Source organism: Neomonachus schauinslandi, chromosome 1, assembly GCF_002201575.2.
Source record: "Neomonachus schauinslandi chromosome 1, ASM220157v2, whole genome shotgun sequence".
In the NCBI taxonomy this organism is placed as follows: domain Eukaryota; kingdom Metazoa; phylum Chordata; class Mammalia; order Carnivora; family Phocidae; genus Neomonachus; species Neomonachus schauinslandi.
In genome coordinates this window covers 108,488,383-108,506,228 of record NC_058403.1, presented here as the reverse complement: position 1 = coordinate 108,506,228, position 17,846 = coordinate 108,488,383, and the positions used below count along the sequence as shown (strand labels likewise).

The 17,846-nt window shown below is 37.6% G+C and overlaps 1 protein-coding gene across 13 annotated transcripts in view; it reads left to right on the top strand.

Annotated features, from left to right (window-relative positions):
* The window catches only part of MBNL1 (muscleblind like splicing regulator 1), a 181,563-nt gene extending 167,035 nt beyond the window's left edge, over positions 1 to 14,528 (top strand). For 9 of the 13 annotated variants that reach the window (XM_044920250.1, XM_021685934.2, XM_021685938.2 and 6 more), the window contains 4 exons: positions 3,766 to 3,801; positions 4,498 to 4,592; positions 7,564 to 7,638; positions 11,093 to 14,528. In XM_044920250.1, the coding sequence (XP_044776185.1) occupies positions 3,766 to 3,801; positions 4,498 to 4,592; positions 7,564 to 7,620 (188 nt within the window). In that variant the 3' untranslated portion in view covers positions 7,621 to 7,638; positions 11,093 to 14,528. The remainder of the gene's footprint in view (positions 1 to 3,765; positions 3,802 to 4,497; positions 4,593 to 7,563; positions 7,639 to 11,092) is intronic. The other 4 variants (XM_044920246.1, XM_044920235.1, XM_021685933.2 and 1 more) reach the window with 2 other exon arrangements.
* Positions 14,529 to 17,846: the final 3,318 nt, after the last annotated feature.

Genomic DNA, 17,846 nt, shown 5'->3' with positions numbered 1-17,846 from the left:
AACGAGGCCTTATTGATAACCTGACTCCATGACTGGTGTTTTATACCCTCCATCTCATTTAAAAATAAATGCAAATATTAGATTAAGTTCACATTCAAGTTTCTTTTTTTTTTTAAATTTTAGATATATACTACTTTTTTTTTTTAAATCTTCACGCTTTAAGACTAAATTGAATATTCATACAGATCATGCATAATCTAGGGTCTACTTAGGTTGTTGGTATGAATTTCACCCCCAAGATTAGAGTAGGTAAGAAATGTCACTGTTAACGTACATCAGTTTATTTTCTTGAATTTAAATTAAGTTCGCCTCTAAACTCTAAGCTCACTGTGTTGGATAGAAATACCAGACATTGCTAGGATTCCAGAACCCCCTTCTCACATCTCCTCCCTCCCATCCCCACCCTCAAAGAGAGGTCCTGTGAGGTCCAGTAGGGTAGACAGGCTGCCCATTCTCCATCTTTAGCCGGCACTGGTCACGCTGCTGTGATCCTTGCCCATGCTTACAGGGTCTCAGCGAGGCAGGCACTCCAGAGTTCCTGAGGCTGCCTTGGGTACAGGCATGCCTACCTGAGCGCCTTGGCCTCATAAGCAGCCCATTCCCTTGACAGCCTGTGCCTGTGGGGTGGTTGTGGAAGAACAGGCCATGTGTCCCAACTACTCTTGACCCTGCAGACTCCCCTCCTCTGTACCTTGAGGAATTTTTCTCCCTGTTCTCCCTCACCATTTGTGCTTACTTCCTATTCTCAAAAACACACCTCTCTTCTCTCCTCCTAGTATATTGCCCTCAGTGTGGGCTTGTGATTTAAAACCATCTAAAAATATATGTGCTTTAAGCAACTTCAGCTTTGGCTTGTATTGCAACTTACCAGATAGAAAGCAACAGAAGGCCAGGAGATTTTCTTTGGGGGGGTGGGGAGTGAGAGGGGAGGTGCAGGGGGCTGAAAACAGAAAAAAAATTCCCAGCTTGTCACTTTTACTATAATTAATGAAATTAATGCAGATGGTTTACTTGAAACTCAGCATAGTGATTTTAAATCAGGCTTGGGAGTTTAAATCCAGCTCCACCACAAGTTATAATCTCTCTCCATACCTTGTTTTTTTTCATCTGTAAATGGGGATACTAATGATAATTATTTCATAAGGTTGGGTTTAAATGAGTTCTAAACAATTTCATATAACATTCTCTTAAAACACTTTCATAGGCAGGTCTAAGAGTTTAGAATAAAGCCTGGAATGTAATAAGCACTAGGTTTTATTTGTTATTTCTTGAATTCAGTAAGCAATCGAATAGAATTCAAAACATAGAAACAAATAAACTGTATGAAGCTGTTGCTGTTTTGGATATCAATTTTGAGAGTAATTCAATTGATTGTGAATTTTGAGCCCTAAGTGACACAAGTTTAGTCCTAAATGATACAAATTTTAGAAAACCCTAAATCAGCTTTATACTTGTAGCCATACATAGGCTAGAATTACCACATCCAAATTCGAACCTCTCCGTTAAAATCCTTTTTCTCTCTTCTACTTCTTTCCCTTCTCCTTGAAGTATTCTTAACTGTGCATGTATCGCATTTGTGAATTGCCTTCCTACTTGTTTTCCCTGCATCTTCAAACAGTAATGCATTCCTCAAAAACACATCATTCTGCTGTGCAAATAGCTTCATAGGGGAAATTTGAAATTGACAAATGCATTCACTTAAAATTTGCCTTGTGTTGAAAATTAAAGAAAAAAATTTCAATTGGCTATTTGTGCATCGTTATTAGTAAATCAACCCAATTTGATGTAAAGATGGATATTATGGTCATTTCAAAGTGATTTTTGGTTTTGGTAAGTGGGTCCTACAGCATTATGTCTTCATTTTTGTGAGTTATTGCACCTGGCTAGTATTTTCATTGCTGCCTTATGTTTATTTGCTGCAATTCCCTCTCAAAACTGTGTGCACTGGTTATAATGGTAATGAGGAAGATAACTCAAACTAAAATTCAAATCATAGAAGCTTTAGACAGATAGGAGAGTTAACTCATTTTCAGCATGTGCAGGCTAAATTACGCATGGGATGAAATAGAATAGGCAAATTGCAGCCTAATAATACACAGTAAGTTTAAAACATATAACCTGTACAGTATTTAAACTGGCTTTAATATTCCTTGAATACCACATTATTGTTTTTCATACATCCTCTCATTCCTCTTTCCCAGTCCTCGTGCCCCACCTTGAGAGGATAATGATTTCACAGGATCTAGACTCAGGATTAAATTTCGCTTGCTCTACTGTCTCCAGTTAACGTCTTTGTTATTACTGGTCTGTTTTTGTTGTTGTCTTTCACAAGTCTTTGACTCAGTAGCAGTAGCAAATGATCGAGATCTTCAAGTGTCTCAAAAAAAAAAAATGCCTTTCAGGGTAATATCACTCCACCTGAGAGGATGCCTCCCTCGCTCCTTGGCTGAGCTGAATCACTGATCATTGTGCCCACGGTCTAATTGTGATAACAGACTAATTGCAGCTGTTACGGGGATGCCAGCTCAGTAATCTGTGTTTCTCAATGGCAGCTTTGTTTTGTAGGGCCATCTCTGACAAGACTCAATTGGCAGATATTTTTCTAACAAATGTTCATCCCAGATGCTGCTAGTGTTTAAATAGGATGTGCCAAGATTTAGATAGAAATATAAAATCATTTGATATTTTAAAACCTAGAAATCTAAAATAATCTCAGAGAAAGAACAGTAGTTCTTTATGTGGGGAAGTGCCCTGTGCTTGGTAAAAAAAAAAAAAAAACATTTTGTACTGTTTATATGTAAAAGAGAACAGGGCCTATATTTGTAATACTTTAACACCATGGTTGGAACAATGGAAGCATCACTGTTAAGCCCCCATATGCGATGCAGATATCTTCATTATCTCCCATTCAGTGTTTTCACTGAAGTCTAATCAACGATTTTTGTATGTGCAATTTTCTAGAACGTTTGCTGTTCCAGGAAGTCCTGAAGGTCTAACCCAGCAGTGAAAACCAGCCTGTTTCCCCAGATACCTATTAAGCAAACCACTTTGAGACTTATAAGTTAGATCCCCTCTAAAGGTTTTTTCTACATTTAAATTCCAAACAAAGGCAATGCAGAAGTTTCACTTTCTCTTTATGCATAATTTATTGCTTGGTATACCTCCAAATAAAATCCCTGTGCGGATGGATGATCGCCACCCCTTCCATGTCTGTGTGGTTGCTGCTAGAGTGAAAAGGGAAATAAAACCAAGGGAATGAAAATGGATATTTTGGTTTTATTACATCGTTAAGCCAGTTTTGTGCATTGGATTATCTAGCATGTTAGTAATAAATGGTTTCTCTAATTATTTAACATGTGCGCAATATAAAGAAAATGTGTAATACAGTCATATGTTAAAGTCAGGAATAGCAAAGCCGCCAGATGGCTAGTAACCAGATTAAAACAAAACAAATCACAATACGATTTTTAAAAAAATGAAGCAAGTCCGAACTTTTCCCAAAATACTTTTATTTTTAGGCAGCGATTAGAAACAAAGTGTACCAGCACACAGTTAAACTGGCTTTTATTCTTCACCTGAGACTAGTTCTAATTGATCACTGTGCTATTGTATGATTTGATTGTGCTGACAGTTACATGCCACTGTTCCCATAATAACAATTTTTCTTCTTTGTTCAAATGAATTTCCTAATGACACGTGTGATGGGATGTTTTAATTCTTTTCCCTTTTCAAATCCACCTTCCTGTTGCAATGCATGATGGGCAGGCTCAATATTGTGCATGACACCCGCTACAAGTGTTGGTAGGTCCCAGCTTTGTTTCTTGATTATCTTAAACCTATGGTGCACCTCACAGCCCCTCAAAATCCACTGCTAAGTTTTAACTTGTATCTATTGGGCAAGTCCATTTCCCTTTTACTAACACCTGTCAATTAAATGCCATTTTCTATTTAATTGACATGGACTCACACAAATGTTTTCTTTACACACAAGTTTCCTTTAGTCACCTTTGGTGGATTTTGATTGGACTATGAGTTCTGGTGTGTAAAAAAAAAAAAAAAAAACCTGTATCGTAAAAGTAATATACTGTGTATTTTTATAATAATGAGTAAGAAAAAATACGTTCATTCAAACAGATAACTGTATAAATGAAGTAAATACCTGTATTTTGATGTAGATTTTGAATGTCTGACTGTGAACACTATATAAAATTCTTGTTTTTGACGTAGCAAATTAAGCCTGTTGTGTCAATTTTCTTGATTTGATGGTAACAAGCTTTTTTTCCCCTTTTTTTTCTCTTTCATCCCCCTTCCCCTTCTCTCCTTGGAATGTTGTCCCGCTTTGCGCTGTGATTGCATGTCACTCGCTGGTGATGATGTCCCGTCACATGGCTTATTGCTGTGATAAATACCATGCCCCATTATCGCCTCCATGTTGCCATGGTTTCCATATTGCTACACTCTTCTGTATGTTTGCTTATCTGATTTTCCCTCCGAAAGTTCCCATGGTGCACGGTGCTACGCCAGCCACTGTGTCCGCAGCAACAACATCTGCCACAAGTGTTCCCTTCGCTGCAACAGCCACAGCCAACCAGGTTTGCTAATTTACAGCTTTGTTTCTTAAAAACCAACTCTAATAGAGCTCGGTCCAACAGCCCTTACGCACTTGGCTTTCCCATTGAGGTCAATGGGAATCGTGTGTACGTGAGGGCTGTGGTGGGTGCTTGAATAGCATGGGGTTTCAAAGATACCTCTTGTTGGCCTACACATTCTCTCTATGATGAGCAGCAGAATGCTTTGATGCCATTTATAAGTGCTCCAGAGTTGTCGCGGCTCCGTTTCTAAAGCTACTAAAATGATATTTACACAAGCAATTCTCACTGGGTCTCCATCGTGCAGGGATTTTGACCAGTCAAAAATGCAGCTAATTTTAGGTGTCCATTATAAACATTTGGTATATACTGTTTCTTAGTTCTTGCCTAAATTCTTAATAAAAGGTAAAATGTTTAAAAATACGTTATATATGCCACAAATGACCAGTCTTGTAAATAGAGTTTGTTGCAAATTCATGACGGTTTTGTTTGATAAGCAGACTGTATGTTCAAAATAATTTAAATTGGCGTCCAGGTTTTGATTCTCAGTGCTTTCAAGGAAAAACAAACACAAAAACAAAACAAAAAAAAACCCACACGCTCTTATTTCTGTAAGAAAATCTAGGCATAGATTTTGGAGAGTTATGAAGGAAAAAAAGACATCAAAGATGGTAAATTGAGTCATTCTGTGTTCCATACATGTTTGTGGAGTAATGGTTTCACAGTTTACTCGTAAGTAAGTGGGATCTGTTTCAGAAACTTGAATTTTGTGACGTGGAAGACTGACTATTTAAAAGAAAATGATTATTAAAATACTTAAAGTTTAAAAATTGACCTTGGCTCAGCCAGCATTCTCTGATCCTATTTTAAATTGTGCCCTAGAAAATAACGGTTGAATCAGTCAAACTTAGGTGAAGGAGGTTTTGGTTTTAACGTATATAGGTGTGTTTGTTACAAAAGCAAAGTTCAGTACGGTTAATAGCATGTGAAAAAATCCAGAGCCAAATCAAGTTTCACATAACCCACGGACTACGGGTAAATGTAGCCAAATGAAGCAAAGGAGTCAACATGTGGCCCCTTGGGCAGAGAAGGCCAATTAAGTGCCATCTGAATTGGTATTTACTGCTGTGAGAAGCAGGCAACCCCGCTCTCTACCGGACACCACGTCCTGTTGGAGAACCGTAAGCTATTAGTGTAGCCATTAAAAACTTTCAAAAGCAGCCTGCCAAAATGGATGTAGTTTAAAGTTTCAGGCAAGCTTTAAACATTTCTTGGCAAAAAACCATTAGTTTTTCTGAAGCTTGTCAAAATAGCCCTGGATTTATGCTAACACATCAGACTCATTTACAAGAATTCTAGATTGTGCATATGTGGCATGTTAGTAAGTAATCTATGGCAGAAATTTCTTAATGGATTCAACGTGATCCATTTATGGTGCAAATTGATGATGCTGAGCTCTGTGCGTTTACCACGTATGACGACAGAATTGCTGGTGTAAGCCAAACTATAGCAAAGCAAATTCCAACATGCCCTGGGCCACCTGGGTTGTAGGGGACACTTTACTTTTTGCATTGTGCTGTGACCATTTCATGCATAATCTTGGGTCTTCGTACTGTTTTACAACCAAAGGAAAGAAAAGGGAAATGGATATATATATAGACACATATATTATATCTACATATACATACATATGTATATGCCTACAGTATATTAGCAATGCTGGAAATAGCTGATGCCACAAAATGCAGCCTGCATGCATGCAGAAGTTTATAGCTGGCCCTTCATCTGCATCGATTGGTGTTGAAGGTCCTTGGTATGTTTCGACAGCCCCATCCTTGATGCTTCTACACTGTTGGGTGCAACATCCTGTCCTGCAGCAGCAGGAAAAATGGTATGAGAAGCTTCATTATGCTTGGAGCACATTTTCGTGCCATTTGCCAATGCTATAAAAATTGTGTAAAGATGTCAGCTGAGAAATGGAAATAAAATAGAAGCATATTAATTTACACTCCAGACTGTGGATTATAATATGTTGAATTAGTCTAGGACATCTAAATTGAAACAACAACAACAACGAAATGCCTTCACGGACGTGATTTCGCTCTTCTCCATCACCCTTGCTGAGATGGGATGAGCGCCATTTTACAGACGAAGAAGCTTTTAAGCATCGAGTAATTAAGTGCTTGGCTCAAGGTTACACAGCCAAGAAATGGATCCACTAGGGTTAGAACCCGTGCTTTCAGTCCTCTGACTGCCTCACGCTACCGCGCTGCCTGTTCCCAGGTTAGCGGCCACAGTTCTGGGTTGGAGGAGAATCAGGCTACAAATTGGAAGGTCATTGCTTTGGGGACCATTGCGATGAGGCACCTGTATATTGATTTCTTACTGTATTTTCTCTCAAGTTTTTAAAATTCTCGTGCCCATTTATAATACGATAAATTGTGCCATCAGGATTCAGAAATGGGTTCTGAAATGAACCTAGGCTCCCATCGGGTTCCTTTGAAGTACTCCTTTAAAATTCCTACCTGGTATTTTTAATTTAAAAAAAAAAAAAGCTAGAAACCATAAGTTGAACAAAAATGTTAGAAATTGGTTGCACAGAAGTAGGCAAGGCATTTCCTACTTGGATTTCTGGATGACTGCCTAAGTGAAACCACAGGTGTGTGTGTGTAGGCCAACAAAAAGGGCTTCTTTCAATTACTGCTGTGCATGAATTTTTGATAGTTTTACTTCTCTTACTTCCTAAAAACTGATAACATTTATAGAATAGTATTTAACACAAAGATTTTAAACAATGAGTTGCTACCTTGATATTAAGTTTACATTAACTTACTGTTATGTTGGCCAGATAAGGACTGTCACCTCACAGCTGAATTTCACTTCTCTTAAAAAAATTTAGTATTAAAATGTTTTCATCTCTTGGTTGTTGGCTTGCTTGCATGGATCATTCATCAGATAATTTTTTATTTGCTAGATACCCATAATATCTGCCGAACATCTGACTAGCCACAAGTATGTAACCCAGATGTAGAATTTTCATCACTAAACAGTAAGTTCATTATGTCATATATAGTGTGTATTTATTCGTAGTGGTTTTTTAAGATAACCTTGGTATGCTGCGCCGCAGAAAATTTTGCAAAATTTTTATGAGAAAATATTTATATGTTTTATTTTATTTTAATTATTTTTTTAAATTCAGTATCATCAGATACTTACTGAACACCTGCCTAGTGACTGGCACAGTTCTATACGTAGAAGGTACAGACAAATTAAACAAAGCTTAGATGAATGAATGTACTTAGAAAGCAGCATCTGTTTCAGTACTGAAGGTTTTGAGTGGAATGAGGAATTTTTATCTTAAATGGGTTATCTTTATTTTTTATTTATCCTTATCTTTATCTTTATTTTTATCTTTATTATATCTTTTATTTTTATCTTAAATGGGTTATGAGGAATTTTATTATACACATTTATAATACATATGTTAATATCACTTAAATATACGTAATACTTAGGGAAAATAAATTTTGTTGATTAGATTGTTATTTTTATTAGAAATAAACACAAGCATGAAGAAAAAAATATGACTTAAAACTAAATAGATGGTATCGATCTGAAAAGCCCAGGTAGTAAATATTTGTGGCTGTGTGGGCCACATGGCTTCTGTTGCCACTTTTTTCTGTTGGAGCTCTTCAGCTCTGCCCCTGTAGCATGAGAGCAGCCAGAGATGATATGGAAATGGAAGGGTGTGGCTCTGTCCCAATAAAACTTTATTTACAAAGCTAGGCAGCAGGCCTGGTTTGGCTCACAGGTAGTAGTTTGCTGAGCCCTGGTGTAGGTCATCATTTTTTAAAATATTTTTTTATTTTTTGCTAAATCCTAAATGAGAACATGTACCCACTTCCCCCCATGCTTCACCGCACACACACGCACACACACACACGGGGTTATTTGAATGTAGAGTCGGACTTTTTTTTTTTTTTAAAGATTTTACTTATTTGAGGGGGAGAGAGAGAGAGAGCACAAGTAGGGGGAGGAGCAGAGGCAGAGGGCGAAGCAGGCTCACCGCTGAGCAGGGAGCCCGATGCGGGACTCGGTCCCAGGACCCCGGGATCATGACCTGAGCTGAAGGCAGATGCTTAACCAACTGAGCCACCCAGGCGCCCAAGAGTTGGACTTTAAATAGATGTATACACACACTCACATCTATGCATACACATACATCTACGTATCCGAATGAATTTTAGGTACTTCAAAATAGTCACCTTAGAGGATTGCATAATTCTGAAGATGTTGCCATTGCTCAAAAAATAATTTGAAAGTCTTGTGATTTTCCTTCAGACACATTGACTTATTTTTTTTTTTTTAAAGATTTTATTTATTTATTTGAGACAGAGAGAATGAGAGACAGCATGAGAGGGAGGAGGGTCAGAGGGAGAAGCAGACTCCCTGCCGAGCAGGGAGCCCGATGCGGGACTCGATCCCGGGACTCCAGGATCATGACCTGAGCCGAAGGCAGTCGCTTAACCAACTGAGCCACCCAGGCGCCCCAGACACATTGACTTAGATACTTGTGAAAGGTGGCCATTTTTCATCCTTAGAGGATCTGTTTTATTCAGAATACATGCATTCAATCTATCATATCTGCTCGGAATATTCTTTATACTTAAAAAGAGCCATCGTGTTTAAAACTGAATCTGGTAATAAGATGGGTGATCCTTCTTTCTTGCTTCCCTCCATGTATCTGTTCATGAACACACTTAAAAATGATTTTTTTGTGCTGCTATGTATTACTATGTGCTACCATGTCAGTGAGATAAAGTGAATAGACAATGAGATAAAGATGGAAATTTCAGCACACTATGTTAAAATACGAAAGTTTTGGGGCACCTGGGTGGCTCAGCCATTAAGCGTCTGCCTTCGGCTCAGGTCATGATCCCAGGGTCCTGGGATCGAGCCTCGCATTGGGCTCCCCGCTCCGCGGGAAGCCTGCTTCTCCCTCTTCCACCCTCTCTGCTTGTGTTTCCTCTCTTGCTGGGTCTCTCTCTGTCAAATAAATAAATAAATAAATCTTTAAAATACGAGAGCTTTGAACAAATTTCTCTTGGAGCAAAGATGAAGGAGCAACTTCTTCCAGCAGAGTCAGCAAATAAGTGAATTGGGGCAATGGTGGTCGCTATAGAGAGAAGGGAGGATTGAGGGCCTTTCCAAAGAAGGGACAGTGTGTGTGAGTGAGAAGATGGTGGCAGAGAACCAGTTCTGAGGCCCTTGTGATCATAATCCACAGCAATAACTGGACAAAGGTTGAGCCCATGCAGGAGAAGAAGATAGACACAGTTTGAGAGCAATCCAAGAAGTACTACCAAAGACATGCTGCAATCATGAATTAAATTATTGAACATGATTTTTGTCTGCTTCAGAAGCTTTCTCAGGAATCTGATAATAAATTATCCTGAACAAGAGCCACATTTTTGAATAAGCACATTACTTTGTAGTATGTAGGTTTGGAAGAAGAGTTCTCCTTTTGACATGTTTTAAAAAAGATCGACTTTAAGCTTTTGTAGTCAATTGGGTATGTTTGGAATGTGTATATGTAACTATGTTTAGTTCTGAGTCATAATCCAGGTTGAAAAAAAATGATACCAAGTGGCCGTAAGTTCATCAATTAGCAAACCAGTGGATTTGTCTGTTTTGAAAGCTTAGAGTCTTAATGTTCTGTTTATTTGTCAAATGATTGCTCATTTTCATGAGTAGTTGCAATAATCAAACTGGTTGTTGAGTGTAGCAAAATGGTGACTTCTTTCATTCACAAGATTGTATTCTAAAGCATACTTTTAATATTTAAAGATCCTCTGATGAGAACAAAGTTCATATAAAAACTGGAACTGTTAATTCACAAGTACACTGTAATATCTCTTCCACCTTAATTTGTCAGGAGCATAAGAGATTTTTATTTTTCTTGGCTTTGGGGGGAAAAAAATCCCAAACTTTATCCAAAACAGTTATTTAAAGTATAATTTTTCCCCAAAACATATACTATGCTGATGAAGCACCCAAATATGATGAGTCATGTTTAATAGGACCTACTGTTGCATGGACTTTAATTTTGTAGGACCAGATGATTACTCTTGCAACCTATTAAACCATAAAAGAGACAAATTAAAGTGAGCTTAAGTTCTGCGCCCCAATGACGGCGCTCAAAATGAGCTCTACTACATTCTGCCCCTTGATTCTGCAAATATATTTTATACTTTTAGCTCAGTATTGGGTAATATTTGAGCAAAGCCCACAGTTTTATTAAGTTGTGCATGTCCTGTTATTCTCTTAGAGATGTAAATTTAGGTCCACTTGTACTCGTGAAGTGTTTTTTGTTCTTATATGAAGCTAGAACAACATACGTGTATTTACACTTGAAATCAAGAAATACAGTTTTCATATTCAGTATATATTGGAAGCTGCTTTATTGTCTGTTTTAACAAAGTTTATCTCTCTTTCCCTTGTAGATCATACTAAAGAGGAAAGGACAGTGTGCTTGGTTAGAGTAAAGGACGAGGTCATTAGCCATATTGTATATACCGTCAAGCAACACACACAAAAACCCCTCAGCCACAAGACATCCACATATTGCATGTTAACCAGAAGAAAAGACACCATGGAAATCCACTGCACACTGTTGCCTATACACTTTGTACATTTAATTGATATTTGTGCTGAGGTGATATTCCTGTCTAAAAGAACAACATCGTCTTTCTTTTCTAGCACAGAGTTATGCATTAAAATATGCATACCTAATTAGTTTCCTATATATTCATGCCATCTTGAAAAGACAGACTGTGGTGTAACCATGATTCTATTATGTATTGGTACGTCTGTAGACCAAGATATAATTTTTTAAAAATAAGTTTATTTCTTTCAAGGTTTACAAATAACAAAGGTGCACCTTGTATTTAAAATTGCCATTATAGATGAGAGCGTGCATGCACAGTCATTTTTGTTTGAGAGTAATATTTTTAATGTAATAGATTTTAAGATGCGGTGAGGGAGGGATCTGACAGAGATGAATGTGCCAAGCAAAACCACAACTGTGTATCTTTTAAAGCACATCATGGCTTTAAGTACCATGTTGTTAAGGATTCTCATGAAGTGCCATAGACTGTATATCAAATTAGAGTATTATTTCTTCAGTGTTATTGTTTTCAGAGCCACATTTTGTTGCTTATCTGCTAGTACTAATCAGTCAAAGGGCACCATTCTTTTTTTCTTCTTTTCTTTTTTTTTTTTGAAACCAAAGCTGTCTCAGAAATGGCCAATTTAACTCTACAGTAACAATAGACAGCACAACACAAACTCTCTCAATACAGATAAACTCACACATACTGGAGATATATATAATAGATATATATATATATAAAATTATTTTAATGCATTGTAGTGTAATATTTCTGCATACTATACTGTATAACATGTTATTCAAAAGGGATATGCCATTTCTGAGACACGATAACAAAAAAAAATGTTTGAGGAAATTATTTTGCTTCTATTTATAGCTCTGTCAAAAGTCAAAAGACTATAAATGCTTTGCAAAAATGGTTTCACATTTGCTTAAACGCTTCATCACAGTCACATTTAAAATAGTGACTCTAAACAGAGAAGAAAGCAGCACTGTCATCAGATGCATGATAAACCAAAATATGAAAATGGGAAATGTTTAATTAACCTAGTAATTGGGTGGGTTAAGTACATGGGTGAATTTTATATGTGATTTGTTTTGTTTTGTTTTGTTCTGATTAACTGCTTATAGCCTTAGAAAGCCTTTTACAAAATTAAAAAAAAAAATAGATGTGCATTCAGTTTTTAAGAATGGATTCATCCAAAGGAATTCCTTTTTTTTTGTGGTTTGGATATTGCAGCTAGTAAAGGATATTTTTGCTCTGTTCAGCAGTTCTAAAAATTGCTGAAGTAGGGGCTAGGTCACTGGTAGTTATAGTATGGAATGGGAGAAGTGAAAGTTCGGTTATAGAACTTTCCATACTTCCAAGTTTACTGCAAGTTTTTATGCTTGAGAGAGATGCTTTCTAATATAAGACTGATGTGTTGATTTTACTGATTGTACTGTACATCTATTAAAGCCTTAGATTATTACATTACGGGTTGGAACCCATACCAATGTAATTTCAATCATGTTAAGAGAGTAATGGTGACTTCACATGTTATTGTAGTTAGTTACATTATAGAATATTACTTATTTTTCTTGTTAAAATGTAGTTTTTCATTTCCTACATTTATTAGATTTCATTTTCTATTAACAATTGAATACCATTTCAGTTTATAGACTATTGTTTTATTAGATTTTACCGATGAATTTTTCAAAATACAAAAAAAATTAGTTTTTCCTTCATAACATACTCAGTTTTGAATTACATGTAGTGTCATACGAATATTCGTATTATTGTTAACTAAATGATTTATATTTTACTGATTTAATATTAAAGTGTAAGAATGTCAGTCATTGTTAGTTCTTGTCTAGTTTTCATTAAAAGAACAAAGATCTTTTATATGGATATCTTATAAATATATAATCATTGCTAAGTAAGAAGTTAAGTTGTTGCTATCGCAACAATCCTGGCAGACAATTGAGTAATATTTTGATGATTTATTTTGTTTGTAATTAGTTATTATAAGAAGATCTAGATCCTAGATATTAGAATAAAATTTATTTTCTACTGTATCCATTTCAAATGTTAAAGTATTGTTTAATATTTTTGAAATCCCTGAATATCAGGCCTTGTTATAAATAAGCTGCATAATCAATAAATAGAACAAGGGACTTTTTGTTGATAATCCAAATACTCAAAGTTTACGTAATGAGAATTATAGCGTGTGTGCAAACTCTTGAGGGTTGATTATGCTGCAATTTAGCATGTTGGAACGTCTAGAGAGAAGGTTGACTTTTTGCACTTCTGTATATAGTCAAAAGAGAGAAACCTGTATAATAGTAAGATCTTATTTTGAATAAAAACGTCTATAATTACAAGGAGTTTTGTTAAGGCTAATAAAATGACAGACTGAGCAAAATTGCTTGCAAAAGTGGCACAGAGTTAGCACTCCATATCCCTTCAAACATGTTGCTTTGCTTTATTGTGGACAGCTTGTAGTTTGCCAGGATTTTTTCAGCTGGAAAGATATGCCATCCTTCCGAGATCTCATGACTGACAAAAACTCCATTGGGCCAAATCTGCCTGAAGATCATTACCAAAAATAGCAGGTACTTCAACCATTAAGGTGAAATCATGGATCAGATATTCCGTACATTTTTCAAAACTACTGCATGTTTAAAACTTCAATGAAAAAAAAAAAAAAACAAGAGAGAAAGAACTATACTAAGGACATATATTATACAAATCAGTTTCTGCCAATTTCAGTGGTTTATTGTTCACAAAAAAAAAAAAGAAATCTTCAAAACAAGTATTGACTTTCACAAAATTTAAACCATAAACAGGCAAACCAAACAGCACACCGTAGCTATAGTTATGTGATTGTTTTTTAATTGCCGTAGGATCCTGTTCTTTCAGCAGGTGAAAAATAAAACACAGTTCAAATTTCACGGTTTTAATTTTCAACTCAGAAGCACTCAAAAAAGCAAATGTGATAATGGGCACTTGTTTAATGAATTTGTGTATCCAGCCTTCACTCCAGCTGGTTATCATGTTGCACTTATCAGCAACCCACCCGCTTTCATCTGCTGAAAGGACAGATGTGCTTGGTTTTACTATTATGTAATCACAACTTACTTTCTGCTTGTAGTTGCTTAAAATTACGTATTTTGTCTTGGGCTGCAATTTGTTTTATGCTTATTTTATTATTACTGCAGTAGTTGACTTTGCTGTATGGAAAAATAAAGTGAAATTGCCCTAATAAAACTTCTCTTTCTTAAGTATATTTGTGTATCTGAGACTGAAGAGTAAATTATTTTTGCGCGTTTCAAGCATTCATGCCTGTCTTTAGGAACATATTGATATGAAGATTCATCATCTGGTTTTAACCAATTGCGAGGAAGGCGTTTGCTATTTTTTCACTAACTATCCTTTGGTACCGGGAGTGAATCTGAATCACAACGTATTACCCAGTATTTTCTGAAAACTCTTGCCGTCCCCGCCCCTGATACTTCAAGTACTGTCTGATATTATTTTAGGTATAGGGGAGGGAAACTGTAAGTGGAAAAAATTCTCTCATCAATTCCAGAGCACTGTTTTTCTATTAAAGAATTTTTTTTTTTGTCTGATTTCCCCAAGAGACTAACACTGGAAAATCAGGCAATCTAAGGGAATACTTCAATAATGAAATAATGATTGATTCAGAGGGATGAAGGGGGTTACACATATACCGCTGAGCAAGGCCATGCCATAACTGTGTTTGTGTGTGTGTGTGTGTGTGAAGTTTTTAAACAATGAATTAAAAATTTGGTTGAAGTGAGGGTCTAGTATCCCATAGAGCTTTGCATTTTGCAATTTCCACAAATAGCAAGTGAAAGCCAAAATTCCCATGTGAAGAAATTTGCTCATTTGTTTCTTTAGTGCTGTTTTATGTGATTTCCACTTCGTATTTGACCAAAGGCTGCAAATTCTCCTTTATAGATCGGTGCTTTTTTTCCCTAAAACTTAACTGCAATGAGAGTAAGTATATTATTTATAATTAATACAATTCTGTTATTGTTTGAGTTCTATAGAACATTTCTGTTATTCCCAGTGGACCCAACTATCTGGGGTGCCACTTATCAAAAATTGAGGAACTGTCCTGGAGATGAGTATGCAAAGCAAGAGTTTGTGATCTTGAATAACATCAAAACATCCGACTCTCTCCAGTTAGTCATAGTATTTTGGGTATCATTTAATTGAAAAAGAGTGACAGTAATGAACAGCCATTGTAACATTTTCAGTACTTTAAATGATGCTGTATTATATTAATCACAACAGAAAAATGGTGTTTCAGATACTTAAGTTACATTTTCCAGGCAACACTTACTGTTCAGAAGGAGCTATTACTACGGCGACCACTAGGGGTCCTCAGCGCACAGGATGGGACCCTGTCTTAGAAGTCCTCCCGTTTCTTACCTGGGGAGCAAAATCATTTGCTAGAGCTGTTCTTTCATTACAGACCCTTGACACAAAGTTTACACTTTGGAATCACCCTGGAGGTCAGTGAAACGTAGCAATCTATAATGTCACTGAGGCACACTTTGAACAGTAGCTTCCTTCACACAGGAAATAGTCACTTAACATGTAAGCAAAACTGTGGGACACTCAGCAACAAGATTTTGTGATTTTTCTACTTGTTTTTACTCCATTTTCTAATGAGTCTGAGGCAGTCACTTTAAGACTTGAGGTACTCTTATGTTTTGGAGAAAATAGTGTGTTGAAAGCCTAGGAGGTATCTGCTTTAAATGTTTCAAGTCTACTGTATTACAGAGAGGTCCAAAAATGTGAAACTGATTAAATGTCAAGCGATTTGTTTTAAGTTCTCTTGATCTGTCAGAACAACACTGGGTCTCACTGAAATGGCTTTCAAGTGGCGCTGTGCCTTTTGCTGGCATTGGCCCAGCCTCCAGCTCATCCTTCTTGGCATGGTTGGCCCCAGCCATCTTTAGAAGGGGCCTTGGCCCCAGCAGCACTTGGGGTGGGTGGTAAATCTGCAGCTTCCTTCAGACTGTGGCTGTGTGAGGCCACACTGGGCCACAGCTTCCCCTCCAAGTTTCTTGGGGGTTGGACTGTAGGTTTCTCCCAGGGCTGTGTGTGCTCTGAACCCCAGAACAAAATCCAGATGTGTGCCAGGCCTGAGCTGGGCCTGGGGCTCAGGAACTCTCCTTGTCCCAAGCCCTACTGCCAAGCTTCCTCGAAGTCGTCAGCATTAGCCCTGGGCACTTGTCATCCTCAGCTGCCCTGTCTAACCCCCACCCCTGCCAAGGGTTCCAGGCAACCAAACTCAGGGCCGACCCCTTTATCAGAGGAATCTGAGGAATCTGACCCCCAGTTCTCTCCCCTTTTGTTGCATGAGCTTTTCCTTTGTTCATGTATTTTTTTTTTCTTTTGCTAATTAAATGTTGGGAAATAGAACAAAATATAGCCTGCCCCTGAATTTACCGTTTTAGGAAAAAACAGGAGGGGCAGGTTAGAACGCAGATAAAGTCTGTTACTATTAGTGGCCTGATAAGGTCTTTCAGAAACGATTTACTGAAGCAAGAGTGATCAGTTTCTTTCTCCCTATTTGGGTTTCATAATGACAAAGGGTGGGATTTCTTTTTCAACGGATAACAAACCATGAGGTTTATTCATGGTGGTTGGAAGCCTCCAGGTTCTTATGTAAATTCTAACTGCCACTCTCAGTCCCATTTGCCTCCTGGCGGAGCCTGGAATGTGGAATCCTTGACCTTGGAACTTAGATAAGCTCAGTGGCGGGGCTTATACTCCAGCTTTCCGTGGGCTTGCGTGATTCCACCGTAAAACGTGCGGTTTCGCTAGAGGGAAATGCAGCCATGCGCCATGGCCATGAATACATCTCCTAGGACATAAAAAAGCAGCCATGAAAGAAAACATGTTCTCCATAGGAGGGTCCCACAACTGTGCGACTCCTCAGGCCCAAGTGCCTAGTTTATTAAATCTGATCTGGCCCCACACACACAGCTCTGGGGGGATTAAGTACTGAGTCGTACCCCCCAAGTTGTAACTGAAAGGCAATTGCCTGGACACGGATAGCTATGACCAAGCTTGCCCCTGCAGACAGGAGATCTTCACAGGAAAACAGCCAAGTTCATAGTAGACTTAGAAACCAGCAGTCATGGTGACTCTGAAGGTCTGGAAATAAGTGAGTGTTCTGTAGGAGTACATACTTGAACTTAAATTTAGAGCAATGAGGTGCCAGAGAACCAAAAACTTAACCAAGCAGATCTCCAAAGTCCACTTAGAATGGCACACAGTACACTAGTCTGGAAGAAATTATATGCCTCTTGCCTGAAGTCATAGAGTGAGAGTAGCAAAGCTAAGCAGAAAACCTAGGACACCCCCCACCCCCGGAAGTCCCATAATGTAACATGACTTTAGGTTCAGGATGAAAGAGGAACTTTAAGCCTGCAGCAGAGGCTGAACAAAAGAAGCCATAGTAGTTGGCGTCTAACAGTCAAAACCTGGGACCTGAATGAGGTCTCAGGAACAGAAAGAACCTCAGTGTATGCTCCACTTTGCTTGACCCCTGGGCCCCTTTTTT